Here is a 19,790-nt window from a genome sequence, read left to right as displayed (position 1 = left end):
AGAGAGAATGAAGGGTCAGGTAACATTGGAGTTGAAACCTGAATGTTTAATAGGTGTATAAGGCAAAGAACTGAGGAAACGTAAGGGAAACAGCATGAGCAAAGATGAGCAAGAGGATGGCATGCGTAGAAACAAGGTGGGGGCTGATAGACATGTATGTGTATTAGGGTCATAGCTCTCCTGTACCAAGGCAGAGGTAGAGAAGACTGCGTCCTGAGCCATGGCATGAGGTCATTCTTTGATTTACCTGAGCTTTCTGAACAAGGTATGGCCTAAGTCCCTAAGCCATGGGCGTGGACACACACTAATAGTACTGTTGAACTATTGCTTAATACACTTGTACCCCCAAGATTGTGCTCATTTCTTGGAAGGGAGAGAAACACAAAAGACTCCACATTTTTTTTTAAAAGATTCTATGTTTAAGTAATGTCTACACCCGACGTGGGGTTCGAACTCACAACCCCAAGATCAAGAGTCGCAGGCACTACCCACTGAGCCAGGTAGGCACGCCCAGAAAAGTCTACATCTTAAAATCAGTGGCAACCACATGACCTGCAACTACTCAAAGTAACAACCTTGCTTGAGTTTCCTTTTTCTTGTGTGTTACGTGGGGAGAATAAAATTCACCAACCCCAGAGGATTGTTATGAATGAGACAAACTTAGAGGGGTGTCACAACAAGGAACTGGTTTCCACCACATCCTCATGTTAGCAAAAGCTAGTTACCTCGTAACAGAATGTTCCAAACTACTAGAACCTAAGTCAGGAAACTTAACACAGCCTTCTGGAATCCTGGAGAAGAGTGAATGAGAGAAGGTACAGTGCAATTTCAGGACTGTAGAAGGAAGTAGGTTATGAATTCTCATTATCCAGTGGGATACTGGGGAATAATAGTTCAAAATATGATTTGGGGTAAGAATATGCTGTACCGGATTACAGTTAAGAGTCTGGTCAGAGGGGGATCCCTGGGTGGCGCAGCGGTTTGGCGCCTGCCTTTGGCCCAGGGCGCGATCCTGGAGACCCGGGATCGAATCCCACGTCAGGCTCCCGGTGGATGGAGCCTGCTTCTCCCTCTGCCTGTGTCTCTGCCTCTCTCTCTCTCTCTCTCTGTGACTATCATAAATAAATAAAGAAAAAAATATTAAAAAAAAAAAAAGAGTCTGGTCAGAGGGATCCCTGGGTGGCGCAGCGGTTTGGCGCCTGCCTTTGGCCCAGGGCGCGATCCTGGAGACCCGGGATCGAATCCCACGTCAGGCTCCCGGTGCATGGAGCCTGCTTCTCCCTCTGCCTGTGTCTCTGCCTCTCTCTCTCTCTCTCTGTGACTATCATAAAGAAAAAAAATAAAAATAAAAAAAAAATAAAAAACATTTAAAAAAAAAAAAAAAGTCTGGTCAGAGGCAGCAGCCGTGGTGGCCCAGCAGTTTAGCGCCACCTTCAGCCCAGAGCGTGACCCTGGAGACCCGGGATCGAGTCCCATGTCGGGCTCCCTCCATGGGCCCTGCTTCTCCCTCTGCGTGTGTCTCTGCCTCTCTCTTTCCGTGTCTTTCATGAATAAATAAATAAAATCTTTTTTTAAAAAGGGAAATTACCGGGATCTAGCAGAGTCTTTTCAATATAACTACCTTCCAATTATTAGATCTTAAAATAGTAACAGTAATTTCTTAACATCATCAAGTGTTTCATCAATGTGGAAATAGCCCCAAAATATTTTAGGTGTTTTTTTAAGGGGGGGAGACTCAAGATGCAAACTAGGTTTTTATATAGTGTTTGAGATGTTTTTAAGTCTCTAAATTTGTAAGTTGCCCTATCATCTTTTCAGTTTACTTGGTGAAAAAAACTAGATTTGTACTTGTATAATTTCCCTTAGTTTGGATTTTGCTTATTGCATCTCCATAGCCCTGTTTAACTTAGTCTACTTTGTATTTCTTTCTTTTTCTTTCTTTCTTTTTTTTTTTTTTTGATTTGAGAGAGAAAGTACAAGCACAGGGTGCAGGTGAGGGAGGGAGAAACAGACACCCCGCTGAGCAGTGAGCCACTTGGGGCTTGATCCCAGGAGCCTGAGATCATGACCTGAGCTGAAGGCAGACACTTATTTAACTGACTGAGCCACCCAGGTGCCCCTACTTTATATTTATTATAAATTATTAGATCTAAAGCAGGAGTTGGCAGACCACAGCCCAAGGGCCAAATATAGGTCTCTACACATTTTGTAAATAAAGTTTTATTGGAGAACACCATGTCTGTTCATTTACTTTTTGTCTATGGCTGGAGCAGCTTGCACACAGCTTGCAGAACCAGGCTAGACAAAATGGACCCAGTTCACTAACCATGGGAGATCTGTGTACTGATCACTGATGGCTACTTCTGATAGCACAGGTGCAGACATAGAAGTAGGCAGTGGTGGTTATACCTTCCCCTATTTTTACAAGGCTCTTCCTCACCTGCTGAAATAAGTAACACTAGGAGATTTAAAGGGCCAGTGGTGCCCCCCCCCTTTATTTTTCACTTTTCCCCTTTGGTGTGTCAGACTTTAAAGTTTAGGGCATTCCAAAACACCTGCATATATGGGGAAAATTGAAAAGTGGTTATGTATGCCCAGGGAAAGGCTCAGAAAAGACCTGAGAAAACATAAATTTATGCCTCAGTGGATCTCTAGCACAGAGACAGCCTACAATAGTCAAAAAAATCAGTATGGGAAAGGAGAAGAAAATAATGATTTTTCAGAGTTAGCTATCTCTGAAATAGATCTAAATGGCAGATCTACTACACAAAGATTTTATTTATTTTGAGAGAGAGTGCATGTATGTGGTGGTGGGTGGGTGGTGGCAGAAGGGGAAAGAGAATCTTAAGCAGGCCCCATGCTCAGTGTAGAGCTCTGCGGAGCCCAATGCAGGCCTCAATCCCATGACCCTGAGGTCATGACCTGAGCCAAAATCAACAGTCCAATGCCTAACCAACTGAGCCACTTGGGCACCCCTAGACAGAGACTTAAAACAATGGTCTTAAACGTGCTTAAAGAACTAAAGGAAGATGTGGAGAAAGCCAAGAAAACAATGTGAACAAAATGGAAATACCAATAAAGGAATAGAAAACCTAAAAGGAAACCAAAAAGAATCCTGGAGCTGAAAAATACAATAACTGAAATGAAAAATACACTAGAGGGTTGCAAAGGCAGATTTCAATGACAGAAGCAAAAAGTGCAGGGACTCTTGGGCTGCCTCAGAGGAGCATGTGACTCTTGATCTCTCGGGGGTTGTGAGTTCGAGGCCCATGTTGGGTGTAGAGATTACCAAAAGTAAACTAATTTTTTTTTTAAAAAGGAAGTCAAGATAGGAAAATGGAAAATTTTTTTAAAAAGCTTTTATTTATTCATGAGAGAGAGAGGCAGAGACAGGCAGAGGGAGAAGCAGGCTGCTCACGGGGAGCCCAATGTGAGACTCAGTTCCGGAACTGGGATCACACCCTGACTGAAAGGCAGACACTCAACTGCTGAGCCACCCAGGCATCCCAGGAAAATAGAAATTAATGAGGATGAGGAACAATCTTGAAAGAACGAAGATTGAAGAAAAGGTACTACTAAGGAACCGGTGGGTCTCTGTGGAGCAGACTAATAGGAATCATGGAAGCACACTGCTGGTGGGGGTGTGAAATGGGACGGCTGCTGTGCAGAACAGTCAGTTCCTCAGAAAGATAAAAATACCATGTGATAAAGCAGTTCTAGTTCTGGGTTCTCCAAAGAATTGAAAGCAGAGTCTCAAAGAGGTATTTATACACTCAAGTTCATAGCAACATGATTCACACCAGCTAAAACAGAAGCAGGGGCACCCAACTGGCTGTTGGTAGAGCGTGCAACTCTAGATCTGGAGGGTGTGAGTTTGAGCCCCCTGTTGAGTAGAGATTACTTAGTTTTAAAAAAAGTAGAAACAACCCAGATGTCCATCACTAGATGAATCCATACATAAAATAGAATATCATTCTACCTTTAAAAGGAAGGAAATTCTTCAATTTGCTCCAACATGGATGAACCTTGAGGACAGACATTGTGCTAAATGAAATAAGTGGTCACGAAGGATAAAGCCTGTATGATTCTACTTACCAAGATGCCAAGTGTGGTCAAAATCATAGACAGTATAGCGGTGGTTGCCAGGAGCTGGAGGAGGGAGGAATGGAGAGATACTGTTTAATAGGTATGGAGTTTCACTTTTATTTCTTTAGTTTTTTAAGATTTTAATTTATTCAAGAGCGACACAAAGAGGCAGAGACCCAAAGGGAGAAGCAGGCTGCTTGCAGGGAGCCCGAAGCAGGACTCAATCTGAGGACCCTGGAATCAGTCCCTGAGCCAAAAGCAGACGCTCAACCACTGAGCCACCCAGGTGTCCCAAGTTTCACTTTTATAAGGCAAAAATGGGATAGATAGTAGTGGTGGTTGCACAACAGTATAATTAGTACCCCTGAACTGTACTTAAAAATGTTAAATTTTATGTTATATGTATTTTACCACAATGGAAAAATAGCAGAGGGCATAAAGCCTATTGGAAATAACAGTATAAGCAAGTCAGGCCACAGATGAGGAGAAAATATTTGTAGCACATGAGTTGCAAAGCACCAGTATCCAGTAGTTCTACATGTTTCTGTCCATCATAGAGAAATTCTCACACATAGACAAACTTATTAGCTCTCAGGGAGGTGGGGAGATAAGCTGGAATTAATTTAAATGATTGTACTGTGTATACATGTTTAGATATAAAAAGTGGTGTTGAGTGTTTATTAAATATAAATACAGATGTCTAAAATGATCTGTTCAGAGTGCATCTTAAATATTTAACCCTGCTAGGCTATCATATTCTGTGATTTCCTCTATGTTTGAAATGTTTTATCATTAACTTTTAAAAGAAGGGGCACCTGGATGACTCAGTGATTGAGCGTCTGCCTTTGGCTCAGATCGTGATCCCAGGGTCCTGGGATCAAGTCCCACATCAGGCTCCTTGCAGGGAGCTTGCTTCTCCCTCTGCCTGTGTCTCTGTCCCTCTCTCTGTATCTCATAAATAAATAAATAAAATCTTTAAAAAAAAAAAAAAACTTTTAAAAGAAAAATAAGATAGGCCCTTTGGCTATAGATTGTTTGGTGGTGTCATTGCTATGCTAATAGGGGTAGACAGCTGTGTTTGGCCGGTAGCTTAGGTCCACAGTCACTGCTCCTTAGTCATACACAGCCAGCAACTGCTCAGGTAAGTCATTTCAATCTTCTGTTGGGAACTGTGATTGTTCTTCCAGGAGGCAGAAACAATTGTCAAAGCATTGTCTGGTCTCAGAGTAAAGACCAAACATCTGAAAAAATGAGGGCATTTCATTACCTACTCCATTGTTGTTGCCTGTGAAAGCACAGTGCCTCTGACATTTCCTCCTATCTCACCAGGAGTCTGCAAACTGGGAGTACCTGAGCATTGTCTCGGGTTTAAAAAAATTTCCCTGGGCATGTGGGTGGCTTAGTCAGTGAAGTATCTGATTCTTGGTTTCTGCTCAGGTTATGATCTCAGGGTCATGAAATGGAGCCCCTGGTTGGGCCCTTCACTCAGCTTACAGTCTGCCTGGGATTCTCTCTCTCCCCCTCTGCCCTTCCTCCCACTTGCATTCATGAGCAGGCTCTCTCGCTTTCTCGCTCTCTCCCCCCCACTTCCCCCTTTAAAATAAATCTTTAAAAAAAGAAAAAGGGAAAAAGAAAAATAAAGAAAGAAAGAAAGAAAAAAGGGACGCCTGGGTGGTTCAACAGTTGAGCATCTGCCTTTGGCTCAGGTCATGATCCTGGGGTCCTGGGATCAATTCCCGTATTGGGCTCTCTGCATGGAGCCTGCTTTCCCTCCCTCTTCCTATGTCTCTGCCTCTGTGTGTCTCTCATGAATAAATAAATAAAATCTTTTTAAAAAATAATAAAAGAATTTCCTTTTCTGGCTTCAGACTGTGCTATCATCCATCTGTCTCAGGATTTGCTTCTCATCTTGATCACTTTTAGGTGTTGAATGCCATACAACCAAATAGTCTATTCAACGTTTCTAGGGAAACATTTAAATATTTATTTATTTTTTTTTTTAATTTTTATTTATTTACGATAGTCACAGAGAGACAGAGAGAGAGGCAGAGACACAGGCAGATGGAGAAGCAGGCTCCATGCACCGGGAGCCCGACGTGGGATTCGATCCTGGGTCTTCAGGATCGCGCCCTGGGCCAAAGGCAGGCGCTAAACCGCTGCGCCACCCAGGGATCCCAAACATTTAAATATTTATACCTTATTTTCTTTCCCCTGCGGGAGTAGTGTTGACAGGGAGATCCATCTATGTGGAAGTGTAGTATCACTGAGTTACGGGATGGAACCCATTCTTTCCTTCTGCAGACTAGGAAAAGTTCACATAGCATCCTTATTTTTCTTGCAGAACTCATAATACTTTATATGCACCGGAAATGCTAGCCAAGATGGCAGAGCCTTTCACAAAGGCTCTGGATATGCTTGAAGTGGAGAAATCTGCAATTTTAGGTAAGAAATCTAATCTTTTTTCTTTTCTTGATGTTTACCTTACCTCTAATGGACTCAGCCTGCAGCATCAGTGAGCCTGGGTGGTCATCTCCTTCTCACCTGTCACGACCTCGACCACCTGTTTTTGTATGGAGTTCCAGCAGGGTCTCTAGGAACAAGTGCATTTACTTCATTATCTTAGCATACAGAGATCTTCAGAGGCAGTTTCTCCCCTCTGCCACCCACCTCCCCCCTGTGTTAACCCCTCCAGGTAGTGGTATGTGTCAGAGCCTTTAGATTATAAATAAACCATGGTTTTTTGACCAGAAGGATATTAGCATACTTTCCTGCTTTCACATGTGAAAAAAAAAAGTGTTAAGTCAGGTAAGATCTTGATAAATCTTTAAAAACAGCTAAGCTCCAATAGCTTTAATTAGCAAATTATTATATATGTTAAAATTTTTTAAAGAATGGATTCTAAACCATGTTTCCCAGTTGTTACCTTGATTTGCATGTTGCTTTAACTCATTTTTGCCATTAGTAATTAACTATGCAGTCGTGTGATATATTACTGGGAAGGAAAGTGGTCATGTGTTTATTGGAAGACCTCATCCTTCTTGGAGAGGAGTCAGAAGACTGCCTCCTAGTGGAGACTTGAAGGATAGATAGGAAGGACCTCATCAGGTTGGAGGCAAGAGATGTTGAGCATTCTGGGCAAACAGAATGGCAGGTCCAAGATCCTGAGGCATGCAGGAATAGAGAGGAATGACTCATGGCTGGAACACAAGAGAGCAAGGCAGTGGTTAGAAGTTAGAACTAGAGACATCCGAGTTGTCTAAACCTTGTGCCCATCTCTGAAGCTTTCTGCTGGTTCACTGTCACAGCGCCCACAGTATCTCTTTAAAAGCACCCGGTGCTTTATTGAGAGATCATCTTGAGCTGTCATCGTGTGTTTTGGTACAGGTCCCATTGGGAGAAACCCAGGCAAAAAGTTGGAGTGCCCAGGTCTACTCTGAAGTCCTGGGCACTTAAATAGCTTACCACTTTCCCCACCAAAACCATGTTGTAGCAGTCATCTTGAGGGGAGCTCTTGGCACCTCCTTCTGGTGGAATATTAGGCCAGCTGCTTTGCATTTACAGCATTTCTCACCCTCACTTCCCAACCATATCTGCCTGCCATAGGGTGTTGGCTGGTTAAGAGCCTTGACAGCAGGATAGCATGTTCCTGACCCATCTTTCTCTTAGGCTTACCTCAACCTCTCTTGGAACTGAATGACTCTCCTGTCTACAAAACAGTCTTGGAAAGAATGCAGCGTTTCTTCTGCACCCTCTATGAAAACTGGTAAGGAACCGATGCTATTTCTATTCTTTTGTATAGGAATGGCATGAATAGGACTTCTGATGTAGAATTCTAGTGTACAGGAAAGATGAGGCAAAAATTTGACAGGAAACCATGATTCTAGTGTCACACAAAAATGAATTGGCTGGCTTTCTTATCTTTGCTTTTTTATAATTGTCATACATGTCTTGGTCCAAGCCATGACTTGAGATCTTACGCCTAACTTGTCTGTTCCCAGTGCATAAAATGCTGAGACCACAGTATAAGATACCGTGGGTGGGGCTGCATTTTATCAGAATCCTCACCATCCTAGCCAGACTTTGTCTTTGGGTCCTGGTTGTAGGATGGGGAGGTAACTGGCCCTCCCATAGCCCACCACACCCCAGGCATTGTCACTCCCCAGTGCTCTGTTCAGCCAAGCCAGCTCCCCTCCCCCCCAAAAAAAGAGAGAGACTCATTATAAATCCATACTACTTAGGAAGTAATGAAGGCTACTATTGATCTGTGTTTAACAAGATGCTAAATCTATCAAGTTCCCTTAAATGGGTGAGGGGTGTTTTGCTGATTAAGCCGAAGTTCTCTTATGAACCAAATACAACTGGTTTTCTAGCTGAGAAATCTTAATGTAGACTAGAAATTCCTGGGGCATTCGGGGCTTGCAGGAGCAAATGTGGGATTTGTCACTGGCCGTGATTCTCCCTTCCAGCTTCCATATCCTAGGGAAGGCAGGTCCTTCAATGCAGCAGGACTTCTATACCGTGGAGCACCTTGCTACTCAGCTCCTCAGCTCAGCCTTTGTCAACCTGAACAATATTCCTGACTACCGACTCAGACCCATGCTTCATATCCTTTCCAAAGTCCCTAGATAACCCAAAGGGCCAGAAGATGGAAGACAGGAGTCGCTCTCGGGCACCAGAGGAGGCAGAGCTGAGCAGTGTGGAATGGATGGAATCATTTATCTAAGTGTGTGATAAACTACATTAAACGGACAAGAAGATTGGCATAAACAGCAGGAAAAGCAGGAAGGCAGCCCCGGGGGGTTCTTGAAAGCATTCTCCTTAGAGCTAAATCTTGATTGCCCCACTTCTTGGAAATATGAAAGATAAAGCTTTTTTTTTTTTTTAATCTCTTTTCTACATCCTATCGGGTGCTTCCCCATACTTCATTCTCATTTGGACTTTTTTTTTTTTAATGTTTTTGAAAGTATCTTTCTTCCCTGAAGTTATAAGGAGAATGATAAAGAGGAATTGGTTACGAAAGTGTCCCTCCTCTTTTTTTTTTTTCCTGGCAAATAAGTGCCTGTAATGTGCAGCCTGATATCCATTCCTCAGCAGCGTGGGGTCTGTGGAAAAGAGCTTGAAGATTTTTGCCTATTGACACAATGTCCTTGGCATCTTGCAGTTCCTTTGGGGTTGACTGTGCCGAAGGGCGTCACCTGCTGCCTGGCAGGAGAGGGGTGCATTAGAATGAGAGGGGTATGTGCTCGTGTGCTAAAACTTCTTAACCCACTGCGCCATGGGTCTTTGTGAAGCCTCTGGTGCTCTTCTGTCCCCCGGAGCACTATGAAGCCCTGGTGTCTCCAATCCTTGGACCTCTTTTCACCTACCTCCACATGGTAAGAGATTGGTCAGAGAGGGTAACAAAGATGACCCTTAGGTTGGCCTCTCACAAGTCTTGCAAGGCAGTTCCCAGAAGTGTTATCTCTTGGCCCTGTCCAGATGGCCATGCAGCGGTGCCACCCCAGCAGGCTCTGGGTTGAGCAGCCCCTGAGATCTAGACTGCTTCAGTTGCCTGTGAAGATTTGCAGGCTCCAGTTCTGTTCTCAGCCTCCTGTTAAGGAGGAGAGGTGGTCAGGAGAGTGCTTCCCCTGGGTCTGTTGCTCTGACTGTGGGATTAAAGCAGGAGGATCAGCTGGGTGAAGAATGAGGGTCTAGCGAGATCTGGGAATTCTACAGTATTGTTGATTTTGTTTCCAAGCATAGAATACCCTGTCCTCGTCATGGGCATGGGAGAGGTTATTGGAACCGCATCTGGTTGTTTAACCTTGTGGGGTCTCCCAAGGCTCTGTTGTTGAGACCTGGAATCCTCCTCAGCTGATTTTAATCATGAAGTGGACTATCTACTATCTATTCCAACGTCCTCCCCACTGTTAGCATTTATTTCCCTTTTGTTTTCCCAGAGGCTTTCCCAGAAATGGCAAGTCATCAATCAGAGGAGCCTGCTATGGTAAGGAGCATCTCTTCTCTTGGTGGAAGTGTTCCCATTCGGGGCTAGAAAGCAGTGTGTTATAGTCGTTCTCAGCCTAGATGGTAGATTGCTTGTCTGTGACTGTTAAGCATACTCTGGTCAAGCCTTTATAGGGGATGCCTTAGGGGGATGCTGAGACATCCTTACTGACTTTGGATTTTGATCTAGTACCTCTAGCCAACTGGATATAGTCAAGTAATAATGTCTGCCTCAGTGGATCACTGCTGTCCTGTTCTCAACATTTGTGTGGAATGTAGACCAAAGGAAGCCAGGAGAAGGAAGTGAGCACAGAGAGTCTGGTTAGGGTCACTGTGTTCCTTGTCCTTTGCTCTTTTGCACTGCCATTGGAACTTGGCCCTGTGTTTTTCTGCAGTGGAGAAGATGACACTGCAGATGAAAACCCAGAGTCTCAAGAGATGTTAGAGGAACAACTGGTGAGGATGTTAACCCGAGAAGTCATGGACCTAATCAGTAAGTGGCATGTGGGAAGTAGGGATATTAAAGACTTTTTCTGGAAACAGAACTGGTCACTCGCCCAACCCCATTAAGACATGTTGACAGCAATACTGACAGATCAATTAAGAAATAATTAAATCAACTTAAGGACATTCTGTGAATTGCAAACTATATTGTAAGATCAGAATATGAGGGAATGGTCTAAAATAGCAGGAGAAATTTGGATTGGTGGTAGGAGTAACATCCTAATTTTGTCAAAACAGGGAAAGTTTTTAAAACTTGGACATGAAGGTGGCTAATTTTCTTTTTTCTTGTTTGGTCATTTTATTTGATTGAGATCCATAGTAGACCAAGGATGTATCAGCCATCCCCTCTTGGTCACTTATTCTCAGAGAAGTCTATAATTTCCCTCTAGTTAATTGTATGAACTTAAACAGGGACCAGAGCAGTCTGGTCAAACACCTCTGTTTCTGCTGGTGAAGGTGATTTTGTGCCTGGACAGTGCCCTACTTTCCCCCATCTTCAGCTGCCCGGAAGACCATTTGGGATTTATTAGCCAGAGGTGGCTGTTGTCTGGTGGCAATAAGTCCAGTAACCCCACTTTCTTGCTTTAGCGGTGTGCTGTGTTTCAAAGAAAAGTGCTGACCATGGTACTGCTCCCCCTACAGATGGAGATGGTAAGTGAGCCCTATTGTGTGACCCTCCGAGGTCTGCCCTAAGACTCCTAAATATTGTCCCTCTGTAGCCTGGTCAGTTTCACGTAGAAACCATTTCCGTAGCAGTCTGGGGTGGGTGAGATGTGCACCTAGCTTCTCTCTTGCTGTATTCCTCCAGCACAGTTCCATCTGAGCCTTCGCACTTACTGTTTCTTCTACTGGTATAATTTTTCTCCCAGCTATATCCATGGCCTGTTCCCTTGCTTCATTCACATGTTACCTCTGAAAGGTCTTCTATGGCCAACTTAGAAAAACTGGCAACCCCAGCCACTCTGGATTCTTCTTTCGCTCTGTTTTTCTTCATAGCACTTGTCATTGCCTGACATTGTTTTATTTCATTTGCTCATTTGTTACCTGTATTCCTCACTAGGATGTCAACTTCCATCAGGGAAGGGACTTTGTCCTATTCCTGTTAACATCCCCAGTAACTAAGTCAGTGCCTGCTACAGTGGGGTCTTCAAATACTTCAGCCATAAAAGATCCTTAGTGTTTGTAGCTTTTTAAGTAACTATTCAGAGAATCTCATTTCTCACTATTTTTCAAATGTACAGCCAGAGGCATCTCTAGACCTGCCATGGGCAGGAGCTTCTATACACCCTTTCAGGCTGCTGGTGGGCTGTCCCAGGACTATTCATCTACCAGTCAGCCCAGAGTACTTAGCTTTCCCTTACCCGGTGCGCTGCCATCAGAATAGGATACTCTTCTCTGTTCTGACAGGATGGAGCTTAACATTCTGCTCTCTGCTTTCAGATGACGAGATGATGGCCACAGAGGTAACCCCCTCAACCATGGCGGAGCTCACAGACCTGGGCAAATGTCTAATGAAGCATGAGGTGGGTGGAAGGGGCAGCTGAGGTTTTTCTGCTTTCCTGGTATGGCGCCAGCATCCACTTTTCTGAATCTCTGATACCGTCATAGAATTCTTTGGGATAATGCTGCTTTATATGGGTTAAAACTTCCTGGTTCCTAAAGCCCCCAGAAAAGAGTGGGAAAGGTCAAGCAAGGTGTCTTCCATGCCAGCCTGGGCAAAGGTTTTCAGAAAAACATACGGGCACATTGTGGTATTCAGCACCACTCCAGCCCCCCAGGCCTAAGTTTGGTCTCCTTACACATAGGTTTTCTCTTCTATGTGGATTGTTTTTTCTTCTTTTTGACTGCCTAATGTACAGAGAGAAGAAATAAGCTTGTCTTTAGTAGCTTTTTTATCAGGTTGCTATTTATCTATGAAAACACTATCCCCTCATGCATAGGCCTACAAAGAAAATTGTGTTCGTTTTCTCATTGTAATCCTTCATCCTTTCCCACTAGGATGTTTGTACGGCGCTATTAATTACAGCCTTCAATTCCCTTGCCTGGAAGGATACTCTGTCCTGCCAGAGGACGACCACCCAGCTCTGCTGGCCTCTGCTCAAACAAGTATGGTTATTCACCCCTTCTTCTCCTCACCCCTTATGTAAGCCTGGGTTCATGAGGACTGACTGAATCAGTTGGAAGAATCAGGTTGCTGGGGCTTTCAGAGGGTGCCCCTTTGGCCCTGAGCACAGCTGTGTCCCCAGGTGCTGTCAGGGACACTGCTCGCAGATGCTGTTACGTGGCTTTTCACCAGTGTGCTGAAGGGCTTACAGACGCACGGGCAACACGATGGCTGCATGGCTTCCTTGGTCCACCTGGCCTTCCAGATATACGAGGCACTGGTGAGTCAGACAGCATGGAGGCAGGGTTGGCTGCAGCTTCATCCCCAGGGGCCTGTTCCCAGGCAGTTGGGCCATAATGAAAGTAGGAAGCTGCCAGGTTGCTAGTGTGGCCTGAAGAGATGAGTGTGGTGGGGGATGGGAAAGGTGGCAGGCCCCAGCCTGCACCAGTGAGTGGTTTTATATATCTCCACTCCACAGCGTCCCAGGTACCTGGAGATAAGAGCTGTGATGGAGCAGATCCCTGACATACAGAAGGACTCTCTAGACCAGTTTGATTGCAAGCTGTTGAACCCCACTCTACAGAAAGTGGCTGACAAGCGCCGGAAGGACCAATTCAAACGCCTCATTGCTGGCTGCATCGGGGTAGGTCACATGCCTTCCCTTGTGCTCCCAGCAAGCTTGACCCACTCTGTGGTCTTAGACCATGTGTCCTGGCAGACCAGAGACCAGCTGTAGTTGTGGTCTTTCAGACAGTCCACTACTCAGGGCCCAGCATCAATTCTTCTCATTTGTCTTCCACAGAAGCCCTTGGGAGAACAGTTCCGAAAAGAAGTTCACATTAAGAATCTTCCCTCGCTTTTCAAAAAAACTAAGCCAATGCTGGAGACAGAGGTGCTGGACAACGAGGAGGGCGGCCTGGCCACCATCTTTGAACCCTGAATCAAACTTTTGGGCATTCTTCCTCGGCCTTTATTGTCATCTCTTCTTCCCCTTCGTAGCTAATCTCTAGGCCCCTCTCCACTGCCACCTCACTTTGTACCACTGTCAGCCTGGAGAGAGATCCAGGTCTGGAGCTGGAGAGAGGGGCCCCAGTGCAGGGCAGAGGTAACGAAATCTAAGGTATCAAGAAAGGCAGTTCGTGCTCACACCATTCCGTCTAGATCTTCCAGGTATCTCCCATTCTTCTTGGAGTTTCAACTTTCCAAGAAAGAAAGGCTAGAGCAGACTGGCCCTACTCCCCAAGCCCTCCCACACCCATGTAGCCATACACCTGTGTAGAGTGGTAACTAGGGGTGCTAACACCCAACACTGCAACCAGCTGGGCTTACATAAGGGCTCGGTCCTCACTGCTTGCTCCAGAGTTGCTCCTGGGCTGCTGCAAGTCCCACTGAGCCCCCTTACTGCTAGACTGGGAGAAGACCTTCCCTGTACCCCGGGGCATGTCGGTCAGTTGCTGAGTGCTGAACTGAATTTAGCCAGTTCCCTCTCTGTTGGAGCAAGAATCTGGTTACCTGATGGGATCTATGGTACAGGCTGCTGCCAAGCTCTGGGCACAGTGTAAAGTATAGTCCCATCGGGGACCAGGGCTGGGCCAGGATCTGGAGTGCTTTCTGACATCCCCTTAGAGGTCACACATATTCCATGCGCAATCCCTCAGCGTGGTTTCCCCAGCCCCCAGGGTCCACTCAGGCATAAGAGCCACAGTACCCTATCTAGTGTCATGTGATGCCACTGGCATCTGAGGATAATGCAGGCCAGCTAAGCTATGTCTGTAACAAGCAGCTAGCAAAGCCACTGGTCTCTTCTCGGACTAGTTGGGTCCAGGTGCCTTCAAAAATCTCATGGTCTTTCAGGTCCCTGATCACTTCTCTCATGGACCATTTCCAAAAGAAAAAAATATGCCTTCCTATCACAACCTGTATTGTGAGGCTCCACTCTGTTCTAAAGGTCACTGAATGGCCCTGTAAGCAGAGTGGACATGAATGCAGGACCCTAGCCTTCAGGTCACTGCTGACTGTAGACCGGCTTATTGCATATAGTGTGTGTCTGTGTTCTGTACAGAGAGGCCTGTCATCGGTGTAGTCCACTGACATGAGGGTTTCAGAAAGGACTGAGTGGAATAGCCTGGGCTCAAGCTACGGCTGTGAGCTGGTGGCACCCGGGCAGGGTGGGAGAAGCGAACCTGGTTGGGAAATAGGACTTTGGGGTCCTGTGTAGCTGTGTCTATGGCACAGATTTGCCCCATGCCTGCTTACTAAGTGGTGCTTTGGGCTGCTTCCTGTCAGTTGTGAAAGCCATGTCAGAGTAGGCTTCCCTCCAGACTTGATGGCTGCCTACCCCTGTCTGTGGTTGGGGCTGTGGAGGGCATAGTTGTATTTATTGTGCTGTAATATTTTTAACATCCTGTGACTTCATGCTAGAAGTTTTCTATTGTTTATAGAACCTTTTTGTAGAAACATTAACTCTAAAGCACATCTGCATGTCAGTAAAGATCTCAAGTTTCATACAGAAAGGGCCCCATCTGCCTTTTTCAAACCAGTGACATCTGGTGTCACTGCTCCTGAGCATCCTGCTGAGGGGACTGGACACAAAGGACTGTGACTGATGGACCTGCTATATCAAGCTTTCTCAAACAGTATGACAACCAGAAAAAGATTGCTATCCCTGACAGACCTAGACCAGGTAGCCCATACCTTCTCCCAAGTGTTCTCTGTGGCCGTTGGACCAGACTCCAAGGGACTATCCAAAGGGAATAGTCCTGCTGTTCCTTGTGTGACGTTTTTTTTTTTTTTTTTTTTAAGATTTTATTTTTAAGTAATCTCTCTATCACCCAATGTGAGGCTTGAATTTACAATCCTAAAATCAAAAGTCACATGCTGAGTCAGCCAGGCACCCACCCAGTGTGACTGGACAGCTGTGAACCACGCTTTTTCCTCAAAAACTTCCTCTGATAATAGGTTAAGTGGCACATACTTTTTCTGGTCTAGCTGAGTGTCCGTCCCCCCCACTCCCCAGGAACCACCTCAATTTGGCACACCTCAAGGCTTCAGAGGGACTTGGCCCTAACCTGCAGTATCCCCAGAACCCGATGTTCCTAAGGGCTAAATAATGCCAAGCCTTTTCTGAGGTGAGGCTCCATATTTGAGGGCTAAAACTCAGGTAGTAGTCTCTGACAAGAGGATCTTTATTTGGATGTGAATTTATTTACATTAAGGCCTTACAAAGGCACGAGGTCACATTTTGTGGCATATTTAGCAACATACTGACTGAAAATAAGACTGGAACTGTCCCAGAAAACCCAGGATCTCCAGTCACACCAGACTCTAGCAGGCCTGTGAGGTCAGGTCAGGACCCAAGATCTTCAGCTTGGCTCAGGATCATCCGAGGCCAGCCATGCCAGTAAGTCCGGGGCAAACCTCAGTCCATCTGAACTGCATCCAGTTCATCCAAGAACCGTCGGCACTTCCCCATCAGCACCTTGATGGCTTCACTCACTAGCACATCTGGTGGTAACACCCCTGTTGACTCGACAGAGACTGGGAGGCAGAGACACACATTAGCCCAGGTAGGAGCTGTATACCAGCTCCTGCGCTACAGTGCTATAGAATCCACACCTGGACTCTGCAAGGAAACTGCTCTGCCACAGAACTGACCTGACCCGCCCCACCCCACCCTCTGCTTGACCAGATACTCACAGATGTAATGGTCTCGAACCCGCGCAAGGCGGACGACCTTCTTCAGCTTCTCCTTCCGGAACACTTCCCTGCTGAAGGTATCTAGCCGGGGATTGGCCACTCTGGCCACCTTTTTACCTAATGAAAACAAACCCTGTTCTAAATAACTGAGCCCGAAGCTTTTTATTTCTGCTCCCTTCGCAGAAAACATACTTTAACTCCTGACCTGAACACATGGCATCCCAAATGTCCTACCTTGGATTTCCTGCACCTCAATGACACCAGGTGAGAAGCATCGGCTCAGCTCCTCTGCTGCATCCCCTTCCACGGGCTCAAGCAGGGTGATGTCTGGCAGGAGCCTGTAACTGGCTGTTGCCACAGGTGAAAACTTGGCATGATCTTTTCCTGGAGGGTAGATATCAGAGACTGTGGGGAAACCCTTCTTGACGTTCAAAAAGCCCCTAATGGCAGAGGCCCACTGGCTTTCTGCCTGTTAGGACATCTCACCTCAGCCCCTTAGTCACACCCTGCCCCCCGCTGTCCTCAAACTACCCTCCTGCCCTGGGCAACCCACAGGTTTCTTACCAATGCCCTTGACACAGTGCATGAGTAGGTCAATCTCCTGGCCAGGCCTCAGCTGAGCAATGAGGATATCATCATGCACGGGTCTGATCGTGCCCTCTGGAAAGAGGTCAGCCTGATTCCCCAGGGGCACCCATGTCATGTGCCTGGAGTACACTGGAGAAAGCACATCAGGAAAACCTCAGTCCTTAAAACTAGCACCCATCAAGAGGTGGGCCTTCCTACTCACCATACCACCACTCACCTTTGTGGTTCACATAGAGTTCATTGGGGTCAGAGGAATCTTTAGCAGCATGGGGGTTCCGTGTGCACCTGACTTGAAGCCGAAACTGCAGAGTATCTATCTCTGTGCCTTCATCATCCCCTGAACAAAGGATGAAAGTGGCAGCTCTTAAAGAACGACTGAGTATTTGAGTGCATTAATCTACACTTCTCATTTACTCCTTGGACAAATTTCCAATTTCAGAAGACCAGGGCAAGTGTTCACACAGATCAGAACTGATGTACCAAAACATTAGTGATTTGCTCATGGTCACAGTAATCAAGCCGGGATTTGAACATAGGCAGTAGATCCTCTAGAATCTACTTTAGGAGACAGCTGTTCCCATTTTGCCACAATTCCGTTTTCTCAAGCGCTGACCTTGGTTCCGATACTCAAAAAGACGAGGATCAGCATGAATGGGAATAAGCCCCAAGCGATGAGCAAGGATCTCATCCTGGACAATGGATGTGTTGTTGTACACCAGGACCTTTTCCACAGCCATGGTTGGCACCTGCCCAAAAAATAAAATCATTCACCTACAGAGACCCTACAGACTCCCTATTTACTCCTACTTCCTGACACAGGGGGCCCTATTCCCAGAAAAACGCCTGATGAAAAGTTCAGGAGGAATGCTCAGGAAAATGAAAGGAGCAACCTAAGAATTCTCCAAGTAAGGTGATGGCTCAGTTTCCACCCAACTCCGTCCCTGCCACCATGCCCACCAATAAATACCTCAGCTAATAAAATGCGTCGAAAAGCATTGGCAATGGCTGCATCAATTCCCACCATGTCGAACTCCAATGAGTTTTCATCCATGTGCACTACGTCCACACGGAAATTCTACAGGGGCAGAAAATGCACTAAATGAAGCCTTGGCCTCTGTGGAATCAATACCGTCCCTCTGGATATCCCCCAGCCCCAGCAACAATATTCTCACTTACCCAAGAACCTCCCTTTGGCCAGATGTACCTCATAGCTGTTCCCTTCTCCCCCAATTCTTCATTAGCTTCTTGAAAAGTTCCCATTTTTATCCTCTATTCATTTAAATCCTCCAACCAGACCACCCACAGAGACCATTCTACTATATAACAGGCTTCCAAACCATGCTATTCTGTCCTTTCTTACTAGACTCCTCCATTGGGCATTGATAGAAGTCCTCCATTTTCCAACTCTGCTTTGGTTTCTGAGCACCAATCTTCTGGTTCTTTCTCCTCCGATGAATCCTAAATTCACTATCTCCTACCCACTCCATAAAGTCACTATTTTCTATTTTCTGGATTTTTATCTCTCTCCAAAGTGACCTCAATCACGCTCATGGGTTTAACAACTATATATACAGAAAACTCCCAAATTCTCACTTCTCATCTCCTTTCAAACACACATTTTACTGGCCTGCTAGACCTCACATTCAGGAAACAATGCAGCATCATTCCCCTTCCCCAGACCTATTTTTCATCAGTAAATGGCACCACCATCCATTAAAGCAGTTCCTCAAGCTAGGTTATTTTATACTCCCTCCTCACAGCCCACATCAAAACAGTCACCAAATTTACCATGTCTCCTTTTTGCTCTACTTTCCTGATTATCATTTTAGTTCATACCTTCAACCTCAGCTCCTCTATGCAATTCTGTCACAAATCTGAGTACCCTCTATGATCTTTCCCAACAGTTAAGGATGCAAATCAGATCACATCTGGCTCAGAGCTCTTCAAAACTTCCCCTATCACCTACAGTGTCTAAGATGCACTTCAATCTTGCCTAGCACTCATGCTGCCCGACTTTACATTCTAGCAATAATAAACTGGACATTCTTGGAACACAGTTCACAAAGCCTTTATAATTTAGCTTCTAGTCTTCGTCCCCCCACCTTCACCCTTACCCTTTCTCAGATTTTACTCATCGTTCAGGGCTCAATTCAGAGGTCATCTCCTGCAGGAAGGAAATCTTCCACACCGCTGCCCCGCTTTCCGTTCCAGATTAAGTGCCACTCAGGGGTCACCCTAGTCACGACTGTCCTTTCTTATCGCTACCAACCGCCTTTACATCATACTGGAGTCATTTATGCGTGCTCTTCAACAAGATTAAACACCTTGTTCGACGAACAGGGCACAGACCATGTACACGGAGGGCCTAGCATATTGCTCAATAAACGTTTTATGAACGCAGCGAATCCCACGGGCAGTTTCCAAAGCACAGGCCGCTCAGATCACACGATCCGTTCCCAATACCCTCTCCAGCCCCACCTACCTTCTCGAAGCGGTCTTGGTCCCAGGCATCATCATAGCCGGAATAGTTACCGGGAAAGTCGGTGGTATGAACCTAGACCAAAGAGAGACGAGTCTGCGAAGGGGCAGGTAGGGCAAACCCGCCCCAACTCCGATCCCAACTCATCCCTCCTGTTCCACTCTCATTTCTCTTGCCGAGTTCAAGGCCACAGGCTTACATTGCGAACCCCGAACTCCCCTAGAACCACGCGGGTCCGCATTTCTTGCACCGCCTGGGCGGCCGCCATCTTCCACCCCTCCACGTGACTAGGGCAGCAAACTGGCGCGTGCGTCCCAGTTGTCCTCCTTCGTCTCCATGGCAACGCAC

At 45.9% G+C, this 19,790-nt stretch overlaps 2 protein-coding genes across 2 annotated transcripts in view; one reads left to right on the top strand and one right to left on the bottom strand.

The window, feature by feature from the left end:
- The window catches only part of XPO5 (exportin 5), a 50,314-nt gene extending 35,719 nt beyond the window's left edge, over positions 1–14,595 (top strand). Inside the window, exons 21-32 of the mRNA XM_055329743.1 lie at positions 6,428–6,528; positions 7,753–7,849; positions 8,553–8,689; positions 9,364–9,461; positions 10,026–10,072; positions 10,467–10,564; positions 11,164–11,226; positions 12,016–12,098; positions 12,574–12,681; positions 12,822–12,959; positions 13,158–13,322; positions 13,482–14,595. Of these exons, the coding sequence (XP_055185718.1) occupies positions 6,428–6,528; positions 7,753–7,849; positions 8,553–8,689; positions 9,364–9,461; positions 10,026–10,072; positions 10,467–10,564; positions 11,164–11,226; positions 12,016–12,098; positions 12,574–12,681; positions 12,822–12,959; positions 13,158–13,322; positions 13,482–13,619 (1,273 nt within the window). The 3' untranslated portion in view covers positions 13,620–14,595. The remainder of the gene's footprint in view (positions 1–6,427; positions 6,529–7,752; positions 7,850–8,552; positions 8,690–9,363; positions 9,462–10,025; positions 10,073–10,466; positions 10,565–11,163; positions 11,227–12,015; positions 12,099–12,573; positions 12,682–12,821; positions 12,960–13,157; positions 13,323–13,481) is intronic.
- Positions 14,596–15,843: 1,248 nt separating this feature from the next.
- Positions 15,844–19,775, bottom strand: POLR1C (RNA polymerase I and III subunit C). The gene is made up of 9 exons (XM_055329744.1): positions 19,642–19,775; positions 19,446–19,517; positions 17,931–18,038; positions 17,577–17,709; positions 17,181–17,300; positions 16,940–17,092; positions 16,610–16,759; positions 16,376–16,492; positions 15,844–16,216 (listed from the first exon to the last, which is right to left on the bottom strand). Exons 1-9 carry the CDS (start codon positions 19,708–19,710, stop codon positions 16,098–16,100), a joined length of 1,041 nt encoding a protein of 346 aa, XP_055185719.1. The 5' UTR covers positions 19,711–19,775; the 3' UTR covers positions 15,844–16,097.
- Positions 19,776–19,790: the final 15 nt, after the last annotated feature.

This window comes from Nyctereutes procyonoides, unplaced genomic scaffold (assembly GCF_905146905.1).
Source record: "Nyctereutes procyonoides isolate TBG_1078 unplaced genomic scaffold, NYPRO_anot_genome, whole genome shotgun sequence".
Classification (NCBI taxonomy): domain Eukaryota; kingdom Metazoa; phylum Chordata; class Mammalia; order Carnivora; family Canidae; genus Nyctereutes; species Nyctereutes procyonoides.
Note: the sequence above shows the minus strand (reverse complement) of the source record. Positions and strands in the feature narration are given on the sequence as shown.

Excerpts from the sequence above, each read along its gene's own strand:
- POLR1C (XM_055329744.1), bottom strand. The coding sequence starts at position 19,710 with ATGGCGGCCGCCCAGGCGGTGCAAGAAATGCGGACCCGCGTGGTTCTA. Across the intron at positions 17,301-17,576 it reads TTTTGAGTATCGGAACCAAG|GGGATGATGAAGGCACAGAG; the intron begins GTCAGCGCTTGA and ends TCCTTTGTTCAG. Across the intron at positions 16,760-16,939 it reads GCACTGTGTCAAGGGCATTG|GAAAAGATCATGCCAAGTTT; the intron begins GTAAGAAACCTG and ends TCTACCCTCCAG.